This window comes from Ovis canadensis, chromosome 2 (assembly GCF_042477335.2).
Source record: "Ovis canadensis isolate MfBH-ARS-UI-01 breed Bighorn chromosome 2, ARS-UI_OviCan_v2, whole genome shotgun sequence".
Lineage (NCBI taxonomy): Eukaryota > Metazoa > Chordata > Mammalia > Artiodactyla > Bovidae > Ovis > Ovis canadensis.
In genome coordinates this window covers 237,327,600-237,341,587 of record NC_091246.1, presented here as the reverse complement: position 1 = coordinate 237,341,587, position 13,988 = coordinate 237,327,600, and the positions used below count along the sequence as shown (strand labels likewise).

At 41.5% G+C, this 13,988-nt stretch overlaps 1 protein-coding gene across 41 annotated transcripts in view; it reads left to right on the top strand.

The window, feature by feature from the left end:
- Nucleotides 1–13,481, top strand: part of TRIP12 (thyroid hormone receptor interactor 12) — a 154,440-nt gene extending 140,959 nt beyond the window's left edge. For all 41 annotated transcript variants that reach the window (XM_069578502.1, XM_069578505.1, XM_069578496.1 and 38 more), the window contains 8 exons: nt 3,831–3,945; nt 4,238–4,392; nt 5,154–5,318; nt 8,732–8,896; nt 9,910–10,023; nt 11,396–11,490; nt 11,937–12,040; nt 12,951–13,481. In XM_069578502.1, the coding sequence (XP_069434603.1) occupies nt 3,831–3,945; nt 4,238–4,392; nt 5,154–5,318; nt 8,732–8,896; nt 9,910–10,023; nt 11,396–11,490; nt 11,937–12,040; nt 12,951–13,147 (1,110 nt within the window). In that variant the 3' untranslated portion in view covers nt 13,148–13,481. The remainder of the gene's footprint in view (nt 1–3,830; nt 3,946–4,237; nt 4,393–5,153; nt 5,319–8,731; nt 8,897–9,909; nt 10,024–11,395; nt 11,491–11,936; nt 12,041–12,950) is intronic.
- The last annotated feature ends 507 nt before the right edge of the window (nt 13,482–13,988 follow it).

Sequence of the window (13,988 nt, the reverse complement as noted above, 5' to 3'; positions counted from 1 at the left end):
ATAAAACTGTAAGCTCTTTGCTCTAGTCAGCTTGGTCTGCTTGGTTATTTAAACATGCTTTGTCTACTTTTTTAACTCCATATTTTCCTCTCACCAGGCATGAGTGTCCTTTCTCTCTCATCCTTAATGCCTCTCTTCAGATTGCATCTTACATGAGTCCCAAACAAGTTCAGAATAGCATCACACTGATTATTCCAGGGGACAGGATTGAATTACTGATAGAGAAGTCATAATTTTATGATTTTCATTAATGAGTCTCTCCTGATGATTCTGGAAACAAAGAGTCCATGAGCTGGCTTCATTGGGGAAGAGGAGTTGGGAGGGGTGCTGGCTTCATATGTGCCCAGGACCTCAGGTTATAAGCCAAATTCAACCGTTTAAGTCAGCTGGTGGCTGTTAGAAAGTCTTTCTCACTAGCTCTAGAAGAAACTTGATCTAAAATGTCAGAACAAAATGGGCTCCATTATCAAATAGAGATGACTGGTAAGCCAGGGAGGAACTAAGCCAGTCTCTGGGCTCAGCAAACCACCCAAGCCCAGGGTTTGGAGCTACAGGTGACCCAGCCGCCCCAACAGTGAAAGGGTTAGGAGCCTAGACTGGCACGTCTGGTGCTGCCACTTACTGACAATATGAAGTTGGGCAAGTTATGTAAACTCCCCAGTGATAACCCAGCAAAGGGCACAATAAATGTACCTACCCCATTATGTTGTTAAAATGAGCTAAAATATAAAAAGCACATTATCTGTCACATGGTATTAATATATGTTAGTATATAAGCTTTAATTTTGGAAAGAAAAAGACTTTCAAAGTTTCAAGTAAGAGTTGTCCAACTTTTTTTGATTTTCAGTGTTTGTTTTTAGACCTTTATGTTTTTCCTGCCTGTTGGAGAGGAAGACATTTTCCTCTACCCTTCTAGGTTCTTCTGGCTGGTCTACGAAATTGGCATGGGACAGACTACAGGAAAAACTGAAACAGACTCTTAACTCATCAAAACGGTCAAAGCTCTCATCTTAAATACCACCTTCAGCCCAAAGACAAAAGGATGTGGGGGTAGTGGTTTCAGACTTCAAAGGAGAGGAAGGCAATTCACATGGAGCAGATGTTTCGTAAACAAATATTTGCTGGGGCAGGCAGCGACAGTGGGACCCAAGAGTGGACTCTGCTCTCAAGGCTGTGTCCCCCGCCGCCCCACCCCACTAAACTGTCCCTGGCCGTCTCTGGCCTGTATTCTTTGCAGATGCCACTGGTGATAGCTCTGTTCTGGGGTCAGGCCCTTTGTCTAATTCTTCTGGGCAGTTAGAGAGTGAGTCAAAGTTTCTTCGTCTTTTGGGCCTTGATTGTTTTCCGCTGTAAGTGATCCACATGCCAAAGAAACATTTTGAGATTGGCAAGTTTTGTACCTCCACATTCCTTTAAAAACTGATTATACAAAACCAGAATATCTGCTTTTTTTTTTTTTTTTTTTAAAAGGAATGACTGATGAAGATCCCTGAAAAGGTCAGGTTGGTCTGCAGGGTTGCTGGTCACCCAGTGCAGGGTGACTTGTCAGAGCAGCTGTGCTCTGGTCCTTCCTCTCTCACAGCAACTTGCTAGAATGAAGGCAAATGCAGTGATTCCCATGTCATTTAATATTTTAAGTTGAGTCTGTTTTACTGTTAGAAATAACAGTATTGAGATGAAGAGAATAGGCTGCTTTGATCTATGTTTTCTGTTTAGCCTGGGGTAATTACCCTGAGAGGAGATAGAGATAATTGCTTTAAAGCACCATCTGGTGGACGCCAGGTGTTAATGCAGTTTTTTTCTTTGCTGCCTTTTCCACCTTTCTGCAGAGCTGACAATTGAGTGGGGAGAACAAAAGAGACAAAGTCCTTACTGTCGCAGAGCTTTTAGTTTGGGAAGGCCAATTCACTCACTCACTCACTCATGCGCGTATATATATGTTAGGATGTGTGCTGAAGGAAGCTAAAGCAAAATAAGAGCATGATGGCGGGTGTGGGTAGGATGGTGTAAGTTGACACTTGAGCAACAGTCAGTACTATTACTTCCCTGGTGGCTTAGAGATATAAAGAATTCACCTGCAGGGCAGGAGATGCGGATTTGATCCCTGCTTTGCCAGGATTCCCTGGATAAGGAAATGGCAACCCACTCCAATATTCTTGTCTGGAAAATCCCATGGACAGAAAAACCTTGTGGGCTACAGTCCCTGGGGGTCAGAAGAGTCAGACACAAATTAGAAACTAAACCACCACTAGCAGTACTATCTAGGGGAAAGACTATCTCTTAGCAAAAGTGAAGCAAAAAGCCCTGAGGCAGAATTCTTGTCCTGCTGAAGGATGATGGTAGCTAGAAGGTGTCAAGGGATCACACAGGACATGCAGGCCGAGCTCAGAATCTGAGCTTCTGTTTGAATGAGATACGGGGAGCCTTTGGAGGGCATGGAGGAATGACGTGAACTTGGGCTGTACAAAGATCACTCTCGAGCTGTTCAAGTAGGATGTGAGGTGTAGAGACACAAGAGACCACTTAGCAGGCTCCAGCACTGGGCTAGATGAGAGATCCTTTGGTTACCAGTTTAGCACAGATTTTGAAGATGGGGTTTCCAGTGTTTAATGGAGGGTTGTTACATGGGGTGCAAGAAGGGGAAGAGCCATGGATGGCTCCAAGGCTTTGGTTGCAGCGGGAGGTAAATGCTGATAGCAGTTAAAACTGTGTACTGACCAACGTGAGCTGGGGCAGAAAGCATTGCCAGGTCCAAGCAGGTGGCTGTTTGGAAGTTTGCACTTAACTTACTCAGTGGACTAGATCTAAGCTAGTGGGGGTGCCTTAAAAAAGTAACCGTGTAATGGTAAGATAATGCCCATTATTTACTAGTAATCGGTAAGTGAAATAGAACCTTGCTAACAGGACTGTGGTTAGAATAAGCTTAAAAACTATGGTATTAACTTGTCATTAGTTGCATATCTGATTTATGGTGTGAGCACATAGGACACGAAAGTTGATGATGACTGCCAGGATCATGTTTCTCATGGAGGAGGGGTTTTTACTCAGTGCTCCCCCTTTGGAGCTTGTTTAAAAATATCAGTGCCCAAGCTGTAAATCAGACATCCCAAATCAGACTCTCCAAGGCATGCCACCCCCATGTATGTATCCCGGCTCTTGGGAGACTCCAGGGCACCCCGGATCTGAAGCAGCACCAACGCACTCTGAGTTAGCCCTGTGGGTGCTGATGCTGGTTTAGACCTTCGTGTTTGTGTGTGTGTTTTATTCAGCAACCTCTGTTAAATGGCTAATATGTGCCCAGGCACTATAAAGGATACAAGGTGAACTAAAGTTAACCCAGGTGAAGTACGCCATTATCGTAGAGTGAGATCACGGCAGTGTAAGGTGGTGAGTCCTTTTGCAGCCAGAATGTAAGTTCTGAAAAAGGAGCAAAGTAACTGGGAAGCTGCAGAGGCTTCTGCTGCAGCGTGGACGTGTGAACTCTTCTTGGACCAGGGGAACAGTTCACAAAGAGAGAAGGGAAGGGGATCCCTTCCAGACACTGCCATCTATCTCTGAGGCCAGGGCATGAGGCTACAAGACTAATCTTGTCAGTGTACAAACTTAAACCATACAATTTAAATGTTGGGACCACAGGGAGTGGGAAGTGATAAAGGGCTCTCCATCCAAGTGACCAGAACTGAGGGAAGACAACAGTTTGGGGGGTAGGCTTGAATACATCCTGATAAACAATCGCTGTTAGTATCGACTTTGCCAAAAGGTCAACAGGTTAAAAAAGGGGACAGCACAGATTGTAAAATTTACCTTGTCCTGCTTTTGTTCCTCTGTAGGTTGGCACAGGTCTTGGGCCTACACTGGAGTTTTATGCACTTGTATCTCAGGAACTGCAGAGAGCTGACTTGGGTCTCTGGAGAGGGGAGGAAGTAACTCTTAGCAATCCAAAAGGTAAATATCTCATCTGTGAGTGTGTCAGTTTGTCATTATCAGGTAAAGGGCCCATAACAACTCATTGTATATGTTTAGCTTGCAGTGGAGGGCCAGGACCTCTGGCATTTCTTTTCACCTTTGTTTTCTCATTTATCACATGAGAGGCAGGCCCCTCCAGCTCCAGAGGACTTCATTCTGTGATCTACTGACTGATCCTGAGAATACTGAATTTCTTAAATGTTCTTAATTGCCGGGTTTGCCTTGTTTTGTGAAATGACACCTAAAGTTTGATGATTTACTCGTTTTATAGGAAGCCAAGAAGGGACCAAGTATATTCAAAACCTCCAAGGCCTGTTTGCGCTTCCCTTTGGTAGGACAGCTAAGCCAGCTCATATCGCAAAGGTTAAGATGAAGTTTCGCTTCTTAGGAAAGCTAATGGCCAAGGCGATCATGGATTTCAGATTGGTAAGTTTAGAGTTGTTTTTCTTCAGTTCTTTTATACTTCTGTTCTATGCCAGTCTCTTAATCCCCTGCACTTAATGCTGTATTTTAAGAGAGCGCTTTCACAAGTGTTAATGTGCACATGAATTGCTTGGAGAATTTCTCTGAAAATCCAGTTTTGGTTCAGCAGCTCATGGGTCAGGCCTAGGTTTCCACATTTCCTTACCAGCATCGAAGTGAAACTCAGATGCCAGTCTGTGGCCCATTCCTGTGGTAGCAGAGGTTCAGAGAGTCAGGGGTGGCTTGATCTCTGGGGGATCTTGGTTGAAAAAAAGGAGCTGTTAATTATTTTTGAAGTTTCATTTTAATTACAACCAATTGTTTCTTTTAAAATTCTTATTTCTGAATATGCAGTAATACAGACTAAAGTAGAATTACGTTCACTTGGTCCAAAATAGAGTAAGCTGCCTCTGAACATCTCTTGGTGTTGAGGTCCTTATGGAGAATATACGTCCATCATTGAAAGCTTCCTTTTTAGGGTCAGTGTTTAAATAGAAATCTTTTGTATTCAGTGTTTTTTTTTCACTGTCAGGGGCCCCAGATTGAGTTTAAATGGGGACAGTTTTATATAATAAGAAACAGTTTTGAAATTTGTCGTCTTCACACCCCCCCGCCCCGGGGATTACTTCACCTTTTAAAATGACCTATTGGAGTGTCACTTAAAGAATGGAGGCACTGCTAGAAGCTTAATTTGACTATTACAGCATTTGCATCTTCTCTTTTAGGTGGACCTTCCCCTGGGCTTACCTTTTTATAAATGGATGCTCCGGCAAGAAACTTCGCTGACGTCACACGATTTGTTTGACATTGACCCAGTTGTAGCCAGGTCAGTGTATCACCTCGAAGACATCGTCAGACAGAAGAAAAGACTTGAACAAGATAAATCCCAGGTAGGCTTAGAAGATGGGGTTTGTGTTAAGTGATTTCTGTTCGACCTGGTTATTATTTTATATTGGAAGAGTTTAATTGTTATTGTAATAGCTGAAACATATGATTTTACAGTGGACAAGATGGCCTGTAATAACAGCAGATGATGAATAAGCAACTTGACCAGCAAATAAAATACACCCCTAACTAAAACCATTGGGCTTGTTTATTACATTTTAGGTGGACATTATGTATCTGGGCAGATACTCTGTCGTATTGAATTCTTTCAGTAAGCATTTGAATCAATAAAGCTATTCTCAGGACAACAGATTGATTTTCTGAAAAGATGGCTTAATTTAGGAACAACCCATTTGTTTCTAGAGAAATCTCAGGAAGGTATTTTTAAAGGTCATGGTGGTGTCACTATTTCTGTTGAGATTTCTCTGTTAGATCTCATGAATAATCCTGATCTTTATATCATCAATGTATATTCTTCATATATTAACAAAATTAATTTGATTCAGTCTGAGAGTAATAGGGTTCTGTATCTGACATTGGAAGAAGACAAAATTTTATTTTTTGAGAAGTGGCATAGAGTCAGACGTCTTTATAAGGGGGCAAGTAACATGCACCAGTGATAAAGCAACTCATATATTTTGTAAACTGCATAAAATAAGAATAAAGAATTAAGATTCTATAGCAACGGCACCCCACTCCAGTACTCTTGCCTGGAAAATCCCATGGACGGAGGAGGCTGATGGGCTGCAGCCCATGGGGTCGCTGAGGGTCGGACACGACTGAGCGACTTCACTTTCACTTTTCACTTTCATGCACTGGAGAAGGAAATGGCAACCCACTCCAGTGTTCTTGCCTGGAGAATCCCAGGGACGGCAGAGCCTGGTGGGCTGCCATCTATGGGGTTGCACAGAGTCGGACACGACTGAAGTGACTTAGAGAGCAGTAGCAGCAGCTAGGTAAAAGGTTTTGTCTCTCAATAAGATAGACAGGAGCTTATTTGCAATGGGGCTTTTAGAGTACCTTTTTATCAAGAAAGAAGATTTGTAAGAATTTTATCTCCCATATTTATTGATAATTATTAATGATACTTTTTGGGTAAACATTTATTAAGAGAAATTCATTTTTAAAGAAGCCATATCCGTCCTTTCTATATAAGATCTGTTGTTTTAGGATTTTTAGAACCAGTTAGGTTTATGCTTACCAACTTTGTAAAATTTAAGCTACTATAATCTTATTCAAGATCATCTCTTAGGTAAAACTCTTAAGGTTTGTACCACCACAAACCACCCCTCCTCAAACCTCTCTCCCCACCAGTAAAGTACAATTCATGACACTCTTCCAAGAGCCTTACATGTATTAATTCATTTAATCCACTGTGAAATACACATGTTTTTGTTATCCCTACTTTACACATTTACACATGGTAAACCCAAGGCAGATAGTTTGAGTTGCCTACCCAAGGTCACTTAGCTGAAATACCCAAGAGCTGGACTTAAAACCCAGCCTCTCTGCTCTGGAGGCCATGGTCTTAGAGCTTTTACAAGCTCTCTTATGTATCCTTGTCTCCTGTGTAGTCTGCTGCATTCTCTTCCTCAGATCTTTTGAGATTTGTTCTTCTAATGTTTATTATCCTGATGTAACCAATTTAAAAGTGTAAGATGCATAGCAAAAGAACCACATTCCGGAAAACTTCAACCAGAACTTGAAGACTGGTGGTATTCTCAAATGTCTTACCTCGTTATTTATAAAGCATACAGATGGAACAAGGTGTCTAAGCTGAGCGTCCACTTGGTAATTTAAATTCTTGAAAAATATGTGGAAAATGGGCTAAAGTGTAGCTCTTAATTTAATATTTAATATGTAAAATGGCTAATCCCTTTTAAACATCTCAAGGACATACTGTATATTCTAGATTCCTATCAATAATAGCATTGTTGAGAGCTTTCCAGTGAGAGAACGTTAAAATGAAGAGTTAAGTCCTTTTGCTGACAAGCATTTCAAATGAAAAATGGAAAACCTTCCTTGTGTGTCATGAAATGATGTACCCAAACTGAGAGAGACTTAGGCATGTGTTTTTGCAGAGAAGCAAAAATTCTTAACAAGGTACCTTAATGTTAAATAACTCTGCCCCGCCCCAGCTCTATGTTTTGAATTATCTGGAATCCTAAGTGGCTTTCAGTTTCCTCTTTTAAGAAGTGACTGTTAACCAGAACTTCCTAGTCTTTTTTGTTGTTGTTAAGTGATTACTTTTCTGCATCTTGACTGTCTAACCGCTAGGAATTTCATACCCAGGGGCATCTTTAATTCAGAAACTTTTATTTCAGAAACCTTTTTTCTCCTGTACTACTTTTACTTTCTCCTGACATCTTATTTTCAAAGAGAATTTGCAGTTGTGTGTGTTGGTCTTTGATTCAGAAATAATATTTTATATAAGGCCTTCAAAATCTTAAGCATTTTTTAAAAATGAGTAATGCAAACTGCTATTAACATGCCTCTCTCTTTAGAATGGGACTTGACTTTTCTTAGGAATTTGTTAAAACCATTTTTCATCGTAGGGTTGCTGTATGAATACAGAGTTGTTAATGCTGGGCCTGCAGTAATTGAATGAAGGATCTCTGGATGTTCTTTATACTTGAGCTTGCAGAGAAAACAAGTTAACTACTTTGACTAGAAAGTACATTATTTGTATTTACAATTTCCTAACTGTGTTGTATTACTTATTTGCTATGTACATATATTGGAATTAGCACTCCAGTATTCTTGCCTGGACATAAACAGAGGAGCCTGTCAAGCAACAAATAGTACATGGGGTCCCAGAAAATTGAATACGACTGAGTGACTTTCCCCGCCAACCCCCCCCCCCCCCCCCGCCATCCCCTCCCCGCCATCCCCTCCCCCCCCCCCCCCCCCCCCCCCCCCCCCGCCGGATTCATTAAGATTAGCTGAAAATTTGTGAAAAGTTTGTCTGGCTTTAGAGCTTGCACTCTTAAATCAACCATTATGCAGACTATTCAGTTCAGTTGCTCAGTCGTGTCCAACTCTTTGCAACCCATGGACTGTAGCACGCCAGGCCTCCCTGTCCATTGCCAACTCCCAGAGTTTACTCAAACTCATGTCATTGAGTTGGTGGTGCTATCTGTTATGACCTGTGAAATCTGAGTATGGTCAAACTGGGTAGCAAACATCTTATTTTGAAGGAACACTCAGTCTTGTTTTCTTATATAAAAATAGTTGTATTTTGAAGTGTTTATGATTATTTCCTATGTGATCTCAGTGACTTTGTGTAGATTATAACAAATAACAGCCTAAGAGCTAAAGAAACCCATGCAGTTTATTAGCCTATCTTTTATTTTATAAACACAAACAGAAATGAGTGAATTATTATTTGTGACAAACACCCTCCCCCACTTTTTTTTAGACCAAAGAGAGTCTCCAGTATGCATTAGAAACCCTGACTATGAACGGCTGCTCCGTGGAGGATCTGGGATTGGATTTCACTCTGCCAGGGTTTCCCAACATTGAACTAAAGAAAGGAGGAAAGGATATACCGGTCACCATCCACAATTTGGAGGAGTATCTAAGAGTGCGTACTGGCCACATCCCCTGGAGAGAAGGCCAGCGGTGGTCACGTGGGGTGGGGCGGACTGCTGTGAAGGAGAGGGTGGGACGGGCGATCTGGGGAGCACAGGTGCATGTCTGGGAGCTGCTGCACAGACTGGGTTGAGACCTTCAACGCCTAGGGTGACTACATGAAGTCCCTTTTTTCAGGCCTTAACTTCTGCTTGCACTTGAGACATTGTCAGATATTTCACAGTGCCTCATGTATAGCTGTGAACTCTCTGCCTTCAAGCTTGAATGCCATATAATGACATCATATTTTCTTAGTTTAAGAAAAACATCAGTGAAAAGGAACATCCCTTGTGTTGTCTCTCAAGCCACTTAACTTGACCTCATTGCCTTTGATGCTCTCCATACCTGTGTAGAGATGTTTATGTTTGTTTGCCCTCTCACCATCCTTGACCCTGTTTATTAAGGAAAAGCAGTTTTGTACTGATCCAAATTATATTTTAGATTGCAATCTATATGTCTTTATCATCACTACTTTTGGAAAAGTTTCTTTTGTTTATTCCTGACATTGAATGGAAAGAGCATTTGGTTCTAGGCAGAAAGCCACCTACAGCTCTGAGACCAGACTTTTCCAAAAGATGGTAATTGTGACTCTTGAAACATTATCTTTAATTCTCAGTAACATTTCATCCTCCTGGGAAGTTTCATCTGTTTTTCATCTGATAAGGTAATTTGTAACTCACAGGGATATTATATAAATAAAATTTTAAAACACACTAAATATAAATGCATGTGGCATTTTTTACATTTTCTTAATGGCCAGACCCAGAATCAGAAGTTGACCTGACCTATCTGTTACTTATGCAGTTTTCTGGAACATACTCTAAAGACCTTGGAATTTTTTTTTTTTAAGTAATCAGGAAGGATATTTCACTGTACTTTGCCAAATATTAAGTAGGAAAGAAATTTGAACTCTGGTCACAGATTTTTAAAGAGACTTGTTTTTTCTTTCTTTCTTTTTTTTTGCAGCTGGTTATATTTTGGGCACTAAATGAAGGTGTTTCCAGGCAGTTTGATTCATTTAGAGATGGATTTGAATCAGTCTTCCCACTCAGTCATCTCCAGTACTTCTACCCAGAAGAAGTGAGTAGCTTGTGTGCAAAAGAAATGGTCATCTCTAATTCCATACCTGTAATTATCTTAGTGAGGTATCTCTGTACTTTTTAGTCAGATACCCTGTTGTTATGAGCAAATAAAATTGTGGAGCGTTGGGCTTTAAGAGGGTAGTTTGGGAAAAATAAGATCATTTCCTGAGTGAGGAAGAATATTCAATATGATGTTTTTTTTTCTATAATACATTTTCTGGCTGAATCTGCAAATCTTTGAACAACTTAGCATTTTAATCTCAATTATTTTTAAGTCCACTTTGATTTGCTACTTATTGAAAATGTGTGTACCTGGCACTTTTAGGCACTAAGTGTCACCTGGAATTGAAAACAGCAAGGGTTTCTTTTGGAATTGGATCCTGGTCCCCACTACCTGGGACTTCCCAGGTGGCTCAGCAATAAAGAATTTGCTTGCCAGTGCAGGAGATGCAGGTTCAACCCTGAGTCAGGAAGATCCCCTGGAGAAGGAAATGGCAGCCCACTCCAGTATTCTTGCCTAGGAAATCCCACGAACAGAGGAGCCTGGCAGGCTACAGTCCATGGGGTTGCAAAGAGTCAAATATGACTTAGTAACTAAACAACAACCTCACTGCTTAGCTATGTGACCTTATCCAGGTTTTCATATATAACCTGACTGACTCGTTCATAAAATTGAGGTAAACTCTGTCTCACTGAACAAGATACATAAAGAACCTGACATTGAGTGACATGTAGTAGATACCAAATTTCACATGTGCGGAATGGATTTTCTCAAAGTAGACAAGTCATCCTGCATATGGGCAGTCAACCAGGTGAGAGATGGATTAATTGGATACTGATGTTAGATTTTTATCCTAAGGGCATGAGCATTTCTTTCCAGCATCTGTCCTCTAGTGACTGTCTTAGTCCTAGACAACCATCTGGCATAGAAGTGCCTTTGCAAAGTGGGAAAACCTCCCCGTTTGCTGTTGGTTCAGCTTTCTTCTCCCACTTCTGTCTCCCACTCAATATTCTTTCTGTTAGCTTCCGTTATTGTGTGCCCTTGCGTTTCTAAAAGTCAGGATTTATAAAATCTCTCTGGTCAGAGGTAGATTATGAAGTTAAAGCCTCTAAAGAAATGAGAAGAATTAGGTAGGTTTTGGTTCAGATTAAAGGCTTCTCTAGAGCCTAGTCCCTGCAGATGGTCAGGGCACCCGTTACTGTCAGCTACAGAGGAGAGTGAATCTGTGACTAATAGTGGAAGAGCATGTTGTATAAAGAGGACCAGGCAGAAGCTTGTGGACTTGATATCAGGACACCACAAAGCAGAACACATGCCACTTCGCTCAGTTGTGTCCTTAGTAATCTGTTGCCCTTGTTTAAACACACAGCTGGATCAGCTTCTGTGTGGTAGTAAAGCAGACACTTGGGATGCAAAGACACTGATGGAATGCTGCAGGCCAGATCACGGTTACACTCATGACAGGTAAGGCCTGGGCTCTGCCAGGTTTCAGATACACACATAGGTCTAGGTTTTAAAGTTTGTTTACCTATTAAAGGAGGCTTTCCAATGTTTTGGCTTCATTTCTCTCAAGACTGGGACTTGAGGACTGAAAGGGGTTTTGGGCTTTTTTGCCCCAAGTGTTTCTGTGAAAATGGGTAGGATAGGCAAAGATGGGGCCAATGTCACCCCATTACCCATTTTATGTACAGTAGAGTAGAAATACCTGTACAGTCCCAGACAAGTCTCATTCATCACCAGAGTAACCATTCCATTTGAATTCCAGCTGTAACAACAGAACAAATTTGTGTGTGTTTATAAAGTGAATTCATATGTAGTCATATTTACATTTAATAGTCTCTAGCTCATTGTAAGTCAGAAGTATATTTTAATATGATGAGATAACTTTGATGTATTTATTTCTGTTGTAGTCGGGCTGTGAAGTTCTTGTTTGAGATTCTCAGTAGTTTTGATAATGAACAGCAGAGGTTATTTCTCCAGTTTGTGACAGGTAGCCCACGATTGCCTGTTGGAGGTGGGTACAACTATTGATTTCTTGTAGCTGTGTGGAGGGGGGTGGTGAGAGAGCGTGTGTGTGCATGCAAAACTTCAGTGCCAACAGCAGGATTTATTTTGACGTACAAGTGCCTCTTCGTTCCCTGGTGACTCAAGTGGTAAAGAATCTGCCTGCAATGTGGGAGACCTGGGTTCAGTCCCTGGGTTGGGAAGATCCCCTGGATAAGGGAATGGCAACTCACTCCAGTATTCTTGCCTGGAGAATTCCATGGACAGAGGAGCCTGTGGGCTACAGTCCATGGGGTTGCAAAGAGTCAGACATAACTGAGCAACTAACACTTTCTTCTTTCTAGTTATATAATATTGCAATGTTGAGTGTTTAGTGAACTGAGAGATAAGAGAGATCACTAGCCAGGCAGTTCATAGAGACTCTTACACTGAAGTAGGATTGTTCATGTACATGTAATGCTGCTTCCCTCTATTCAGATTCTCAGGCATTTGTACATTTTATAAACCCTTAGATGAGAAGTGGTTCTAAGTCTTTTTTTTTTTTTTTTCAGAAATGAGTCCTAATAATGGGTTGAGTTGACACTCTTTAAAAAACATAAGGAAAGCATAAAGCACTGTTTGCTGCCATGTTATAGTGACTTTGAATGGTAATTGAAGCAGGTACCAGAGTCCTTACACTCAGTGTATCTTGAATGGGTAGAGTTCATTACCCAGGAAGAAAAAGTGCCTTCTGTGTGTGGTTATTTTGTGCAGCAGAGCAGTGTGGGACGTTTTCTGATGGAAGTAGATAAGGGTACCTATGCTTGTGATTCCAGACCGATTCTCCTCATGGTTGAGACACGAGTTTTCCCTGTGCTCTCTGGCAGGCATCTTGTAAACTTACCACGTTCCTTTGTCCTTCTTCCTTCCCCCTTCATCAGGCTTCCGGAGCTTGAATCCACCTTTGACCATTGTCCGGAAGACCTTCGAATCAACAGAGAACCCAGATGACTTCCTGCCCTCTGTCATGACCTGTGTGAACTATCTTAAGTTGCCGGACTATTCAAGCCTCGAGATAATGCGGGAAAAGCTGTTGATGGCCGCGAGAGAAGGGCAGCAGTCGTTCCATCTTTCCTGATCACAGCAGGAAGGGTGGTGTCTGCCTGTTACAGCAAAAGACAGCAATCATGATTTCTTTTCTAAATGTGTCACCTGAGTCAAGGAAACATGTTACGCCTTCTCGTAGGAAAATGGCTTGCAGAATATAAGAGACACTTGGTTCTTCATTAATGGCCCCATGGACTTAAAGTGATCAGGCCCTAAAACGTTGTTGTGATGAGGTTTCTTTAGCAAGTTCTTGTTTAAATTATCATTTATTTGACGAGTGAAGTTTTTAACTTGCTTTGCTGTGTGAAATTTAAAAAAGGGATGTTTTTCCAGGCTGAAACAATAAATGTCGCTGTGCAGTTTAATTCTGGGCTGTGTGTATCCATCTAGCTAAGTCTGCAGTTTTGCTTCCTCCAAAGACAACTCTTGTACAGAAATTCAGGCTCACTTGTGTTTGACAGAAACAGTTGAGCAGGCAAGCTCTGTGCTTTCTGCTCCGTGCCCTCCCACCCCTCTCGAGTTCCCCACCCCGACTCATGTACTGTCTGTGCCGCTCACACAGGTTTTTTGTGTACAAAATCCACAGTTGGTACATCTTCGTCAGCCATGGGCTTTTGTTGTTCCATGTTCTCAAATTAAGATACAATTTAAAATTCATGGAATTAAAGTTGTCAGTATAATTCAACCCTTATAACTAGGTAGCTTTTTCTAAGAGTTTAGATGTAACAGAGTTGTGGGGTATCACTGGCCTTACACCAGGGACACACTAGGACTGTCATTACATGGTGATTTCCTGCAACCACCCGCTCCGTCCTGGAGGCAGGGAGAGCTTGTTTGTTTCTTTTGTGTCGGTTTAAAAGTTCTGCAACTTG